Here is a 7,433-nt window from a genome sequence, read left to right as displayed (position 1 = left end):
ACGTACATGGAAAGGGTAGCTCATCAGAAGCAGCCTGCGTTTATCCACATGCCAGAACAGAGGTGAGTCCTGTCTCCAGCCTGGCACTGTGATCCAAGAGACGCAGAAAAGCTTTTCCCTTTTCAATGCTCTAAGTCCTATAGAAAAGAAATGGCCCCAAGAAATGGGGAGCATCATATGCTATGCAATGTTCTACTATTACTGTCCCTACACCACTCAGCACCCAGAAACATGGGCATAGTAGGGAAATGAAAAAGGCCAAATTCACATATGCACTAAAGATTCGTCTGCAGGAGGGGGCTACCAGGTCTTGGATAAGTCAAATCTTACCTCACAGCAGTTATCTCTGAGGAATAACATGTAATAATCCACGTATACTTTTATTTTTAATCTTTAGCTGGTACTTTGTGAGGCTGAACAAAGACACAGACGTGCTCAGGATTCTACCAACAGTGCATCTGTCTCTGGATGAAAGGATCCTGACATCAAACTGACTGCAGCTGGGCTGGAAAAAGTTTTAAATCACTGCGATCAACACAAGTTTTGCACCAAAGTACGAATACACATACCATGATTTCCTCTGGGTGACAGGCAAATCCTGTTACTCTACTTATGAATGGGCCTCATTAAGTAGAAAAAAACCTGTTGGTGCAACCTGTTCCTTTTTAAATTAAACATATTAAAGTTGATAGATACCCCTAATTCTCTGCTCAGCCTTTTATGCATTGCAATAACACTGCTCCCATTGTTACGGAAAGTCTTGAGTTTGCATAATCTGCTTTTCATTTCCCTGGCAGCTGCTGATCATTCTTTGTGACTAAATTAAAAACAGTTTCTTTCAAGAATCCACTAGATCTGTCCTCCTTTTTCCTCCCTGTACCTACAAGTTGAGAAGAAAATAGGACAACAAAAACCTAACCAACAAGCATTAAATCCTATCAGATCAGGCTGGAAGGTCACCTCATCCATCCCCCTGCCCTGAGGCAAAGATCAACTCTTCTTAAGCCATCCCTGACATGCTCATCTAACTCTAAAAAACACCCACTGATGATTTCACAGCCCGTTCCTTGGCTTACATCATGGCTACAAGTCTGGCCCAAATGTCCCTTACCACAGTCAAAGCTCCTCACTGCTTGTCCTGTCCACGCTGGACTTGAGGAAGACTATTTCTCCTTCAAGAAGAGTGTTTCTTCTCCCCTTGAAGCAGCCCTTTCCATGCATGTCAAGCTTTCCCATGCTTTTCACTCCTCTTACGAACACATCTGCCTACAGCTTTTCTGAAACGCAGCTCCTTTTCAGAGCCCAGCACTCCTGAACAAGCGAGCCAAACTGCTCCTCAGCCCGTTTCTGCTCCTGCGTTTATTCCTGTTGTCTAGAAGCGAGTGGAGAACACAGGAGGTCGAGGCCTTAGCCTCCCAGGGCAGCAACGGACAGGTAGGGAAGAGGCATTGAGCGGACTCTAGGATGGCTTTTAGGCTGGCGTACACCGGCCGCACCCGGTCGCTGATGCCTGCTGGTAGCACAGCATTAGGCTGGTGCTGGCGGATGGGCTGAGCGGAGCACACCCAGTTCCCATGCAGGCGGCTGGATGCTCCCTCAACGCATCCAGCTCCAGACCAGCTGGTCCAACTGTGCACATCTAGCAAAACCCAGTGGTGTGGACTCTGCCAGTTTTGAGGATGATACCCTAAGTAGTGAGGAAGCACAGGCAGTGAGCTATGTGGGTGGAAAAGCGGGGAAAAAACAAGGAAGTTTAGTAGAGGAAGGGGAAAGAATCTGAGATAAATCAAAATGTGCAATGAGCTGCTTTCCCCCCACTTGCCCCTTGCTAGAGCTGACCTTGACTTCAAAAGAAACTCCAACTTTCTGAAAGGCAGCAAAAAGAAAAACAAGGCATGAAATCTCGCCATCGGTTCAGAGGCTTACAGCAGCACCTAGTACTAGCATTTTACATGCCATGCAATAAAGCACTAAGCCTAGGAGGTTCTTGGATTTCTGTAATGAAGTTGACAGCTTTTATTATAGGAGGGGTTTTGCCAGCACCTAGCCTTGTGCACATAGACTTCCCAGCTCTTCTAGCCCAGCAAGGCTGCCCAGCCCTGTGTTTTGGGCCACTCTTGGTACCCTCAGCCAGTACTGGCTCAGCTCTCCACACAAGGGAACCACCCGGGCCAACCTGACACGTAACCACCAGAGGTTATTGTAGGCGCCCAGCTCTGAAAGTCCCCAAGGTCACCAGGCAAGGCTCACCTCGGCGGGCAAGGCAAGCGGCACAGCACAGCTCTTGACTGGGGAAGCAGACTCTGCTGCTCGGGATCGCATCTGGCGCCTGATTTGCACTGACATCCTCTTCCAGTCACAGCAATTTTGTACGTACCAGCTGCTTTTCCGGATGTAGGGAAGAACAGGCCTGACAAATAGGATAGTAAATGCACGTTAAGGACATTACTCCAGAACTCCCAGCTGTTATACTTTCACTGTGAGAATTTAAAGGTGTCTCGCTGAAGATGTAACACAATGTCAGCATTAAGTTTCCTCCTGGTTTCCCCTCTAAGTGCCCAATCCTACAGAGCTTTATTAATACAGGCTGGAACTTCAAGATTTAAAGGCTAACTAAATCCCACTTAAAACTTTCACCAAGAGGATTAACTGGAACTTCCCCGCTGCTTACACTGCTGTTCGCTTTGTGCCGGAGGGACAAAAACTAACTTTACCCATTTCCATACACAGAGAAATGGCCCATGCACATAAAACCAAACCAGCCCCCAACGCCACACCAAGCAAGCAGCGCGCAGCAAGGGAGCCTCTGGTTACAGAGAGTGAGTGGTGCCTTGGCGCAAGCGAAACGCCCAACGTTCAAAAATACAAACCCAGAGCTTATGTCGTTTTCCATACGAGATCTGAGGATTAAAAATTACACTGTTCTATTCTGTACATGGCCTAAGAAGAATAAAACTTGTATGTACCGTCATTAGCCTACGTATAATAAAAGATATATATGGAGATAAAAAGATTTACTTTTTTAGATAAAAAGCATGTATATAAGAGTATACCAATATTACCCAATTGCAACTAAATTTCTATGCATCTGATTTCAACCACCTGTAACAAAATGCTGAATGAAAGAACACAGAATACGATAGACAGATGAAACCATTTTCTATTTTATAGAAAGAACAAAGTCATTAAATGGGTTCATTTTTACATTTATTTGATGAAACTGTCTACCTAGTGTTAATCTTTGCAGAATAATAATCATGTACACACACGATGAACGGTTTTGAGACCAGAAGTTGGACACACAGTGTGCGACAACATTGCATTAACAGTTCTTCCACAGAGTGCTTCTATTTCCAGTATTAAAATATATAAAATAGAGTGTGACTTTTCTTATTTATTGTGGTGAGGTAAACGTTTCTTCCTTCAAAGCAGCGTGCTTCTATGCACCTTCGTGAGAACCACTAACGAGATCCTTCTCCTTCATTCAGTCAATAAGCACATACCTAGTGGCATATTTATTGCTGTTCTAACGGTCGTACATTTTTTTCCTTGAGCAATATGTAGAGAAAGGAATGGAAAAGAAAAAACCTACAGTAATTGATGATAGCAACCTATCCATACTCTTTGTGTCAAGAGCCAGAGATTAGTGCAGATAATTTATTTTGAATGTAACAGTTTTAATGGAAATGTCAAGAAAAATTTATTTACATTTTTCTAAGTAGAACACGGTATTGATTAGAGCCGCTCAAAAATCACAATTAAGAATTTATTAGAAAAATTTTTAGCTCTCTGCCCATTTACAACACCAGATCATAATATCCACTCATTTGTTCACTGTTCAAATTTATTGATGATTTTCAGCATGTAATTCCTGGGCTGAGTGAGATTTATACCGAGTTCTTTAGTTACACAAGCCATTTGGTATTGTCTTCTGTTCCCTGAATGAATGATTTGTGTAACTAACAGCTTGAATTTTGACTGTTACAAAGGAATATATAACCAAAATAAATCTTGGTCAATATCTGAGTGCTGAAATTTTTTTCTTGTACATATTTTTATTGCTGCCTGAGAAATCAAATACTTTAAAAATGGAAAAGTTCATTTGTGTTTTATTTCCAATAAATCAAAAATGGTTTTTTGAAATTAAATCAATTGAAGAATACTCCATGCTCCTGACAAAGTACTGCTTCAGGTTCTCATCTTATTTTAAAACCTCACAGCAGTGACATACTTATGAAAGAGGTTATTTTAAAAAGTTAGCAGCCATTTTCTTACTGGCAGACACATGCTCCTGGAGCTCTCTGTATGGCACTGCTACACCTAGACATACTGCACCTCGTTTCCAAAAAGCAGAAAATAAAATGAATCACATTTTGCCGGTTTATAGGCACAGTGTAAGAATGGAAGGTCCTTTCACTACCAACTATTCAATCCCTTTTCCTGTTGTGAGGTATATTTTGGCATCTACAAAAGAAAATAATCTTAAGGCAAAACGTGTGATTTCTAAAAAAAGAAAATAAGTATTATTCATTTGAATAAAAATAGACATTGTAAGCACAATTTTTTTCATCATTGTAAAAGTCCATAAAAAAAATAAACCCATTATTAGTTTGCTGACTCTTTACAATATTAAAAAATGAATGAAAATATTGTGAAATAGGTGAACTACGTGTGTTTGATTCAAGAACAATCCTGTTGATAGAAGTCAATTATTAAACTCATGATAAGATACCATAATTATCAGTGACAATTTTGGAAGGAAAGCAGAAAAAGAGCTTTACGAAGTGAAGCATCACTTATTACAATTCTGAACAACAAAATTACCAAAATTAGATGAAGACATACAAACTTTTCAAGAAGGCAACTGCAAAATTTCTGAAGCCTAACTTGCAACTTGAGTTTGCCACGTATTACAAATGAAGTCCACCAACACGGATGACTGCTTAGAAAAACTCCACTAATCCTCTCTGAAATAAGAACAGGAATGACGTCTTGTGAAACACACACGCGCTTTCCCTGTGAGTAATTTTCAAGATGTTACTTTTTGGCCACGCTAGCCACTGCCTTCTTTGCTGCATCCTCAAGGTCATTTGCAGAGGTGATGGGGAGTCCACTTTCATTCAGAATGCGCTGGGCTTCATGAACATTTGTGCCTACAAAAGAACATTGACTATAATTAGCAATTAACATTAATGAATAACAAGCATCTTCTGTTAAATCTCTATAAAAGCAGTTAATGCTTCAAACTACACATTGTTTCAGTTTAACAACAGATTCAATGACTGGTTTAGACTGAGCTGAGAAGAAGGAACTCTTAATTTCAGTGACAATTTTGACAGACAATGCAATCTGATAATAGCACTTGCATCCACAAGAGGGGCTTTGTGAAGAGTAGAGGGTCAATCCAACATCCAGCTGAGTCAGTCGGGACATCCAGCAGGAGCAGTGGATGATGGATCACGTACCAGGCCTTTAAGACACTCCCAAGATTTAACGCATTTATTAGCAAGTCAGCTACAGCTAATCAGCGGTCAGTGAATCAACTGTAACTAAAATTCACCCGTGCTAACTGAAAGCTGCAGAACAGGCTGTTGGAAGACAAAGACTCGGGTAATAACTGAGAATCTAACTGGCTTTGAGTTGCTATTTTTGCATTTCTGCTAAAAAAAGGGAAAACCAAGAGCTCTGAGGCATTCAGCACGACACCGCTCCCTCCTCTGCTGCTGCACTGTATTATCCACATTGAAGGAGACTGCACAGCCATACTGTACAAGTGCTCCACTTTGTACATAGGGAGCTCAAATTTAGTCAACAGACTACATGCACAGTAAAGGAAAAAACCATAAATTAAAAAAAGATATTTCAGAAAAGCATGTTTTTCACACTGTTCACCTGTATCAAAAAGAAGCGCATCACCTTCCCCTTTACTCTAGCTCTTTCTTGTTGGAAAACAAAGACAAACAGAAAATGTGAATTCTCCAATGCTTTGGTCACTGATATGTTCTGTACCATGGAAGAACGTGGAGTCAGGTATCCTACTGAGGAAGTGGGATCCACACTTTGGGATCACACTGCTAGTCACAGGCACAAGACCCCAAGCTGATCCTCTGCAGGACCGTTTCTAGCCGCCTCCTTCACATCAAGTTCCTTGTTATTTGCCATGTCAAAATGCTTAATTACTTTGTAATTCCTAGACCTAGCAAAATGAATTTTAATTATATTTGGAGCTGTACACTAATTATACCCTTAATTATTAACCAAGCAAGGAGCATACTCTTTACTATGCAACTTCCAGAATGCTCATTTGAAAGGGTGATTTGGGGGTTTTGGCAGACTTTACGAAACGTCTGAAATCATACAGCGGAAGTAGAGACATTCCGAAGTTTGTTTCATCGGTGTGCGCAAGTCAGGACTCCCACTTCTGGCAGTAAAAGAGACCAAAGACAGCTCTGTGGCAGCAGGCCCCAGCACTCTGCGATGGGAGAGGCAGGCATCTGGAAGGGGAGTGGGGACCCCATCTGCTAGCTGTTCAGAAGCGCTGGCAGAGGAGGTCCTGCTGCCACCGATGTGCAGAGGACACACTGTGGGACTTGTGGAGGACGGTCAAAGACATCTGAAATCTCTGACAGAAAGGGGACTTGGTTGCATAGTAACATCCAGAGCTGTACAGGACTTTTCCTACAGAAAAAAGAATATTATGGGCAAAAAAGAGCATAATACTTGATTAATTTTTTTCAACCATCCTGTATAGCATGTGGAAGCATCCTATATAGCATGTGGAAGCTGCTAATCGCCAGTACAGAACTCTAACAGGGAAGTCAGAAGCCGTTACAAAGGCTCTCTTCTCTATTAAGTTCCTCACATTTGTATAGGGATTCCCATCAAGTCTTGAAGGTTTTATCTGTTATTTAGATACAAGTGTGATAAACATTTAAAAAAGTCAAGATTGTACCAATCTCTCAAATAGGACTCTACAAGACAAAGTGTTGTGAGGAGAAAAAAAAAAAAAAAATGGAAAAGGGGAAAAAATTTCCTGTAAATTTTCCCACAGAGAAAAGTATTATGCTGTTTGTGATAGCCACGTATTTAAAACTAACTTTTGCTCTTCACTAAGTGGCCAATATTAATTTACTAACAGGTCAGAGTAGGAACAATACATTGGATCTATTCCGCACTGCATTGATTGCTCCCCACACCACTTGTCTAACATGCATTACAAAATCAATACAAAACACAGTCCACTAAGACGAGAGGGGGGAGTTTATGCAGACAAATGAAAATATGAAAGCTGAAAAAAATTTCACTGCAGTCAAAAGAGTAAGGGTGCAGTTTGTATTTGTTAAATAAAATACTGGTTTACAGGCAGGCCATACAACTAAACATATTTTTCAGCAAGCATTTCCTTTGCTATAATTTTCTTCTTTTAATGATAG

General features: G+C 41.1%; 1 protein-coding gene across 1 annotated transcript in view; it reads right to left on the bottom strand.

Moving 5' to 3' along the window:
- Window positions 1-4,597: 4,597 nt before the first annotated feature.
- Window positions 4,598-7,433, bottom strand: part of SUCLG2 (succinate-CoA ligase GDP-forming subunit beta) — a 127,168-nt gene continuing 124,332 nt past the window's right edge. The window contains exon 11 of the mRNA XM_035903835.1: window positions 4,598-5,153. Within this exon, the coding sequence (XP_035759728.1) occupies window positions 5,038-5,153 (116 nt within the window). The 3' untranslated portion in view covers window positions 4,598-5,037. The remainder of the gene's footprint in view (window positions 5,154-7,433) is intronic.

This window comes from Egretta garzetta, unplaced genomic scaffold, assembly GCF_000687185.1.
Source record: "Egretta garzetta isolate BGI_Z169 unplaced genomic scaffold, ASM68718v1 scaffold91, whole genome shotgun sequence".
Lineage (NCBI taxonomy): Eukaryota > Metazoa > Chordata > Aves > Pelecaniformes > Ardeidae > Egretta > Egretta garzetta.
The sequence above is the reverse complement of the archived record's forward strand: the minus strand, read 5'-3'. Positions and strand labels throughout refer to the sequence as shown.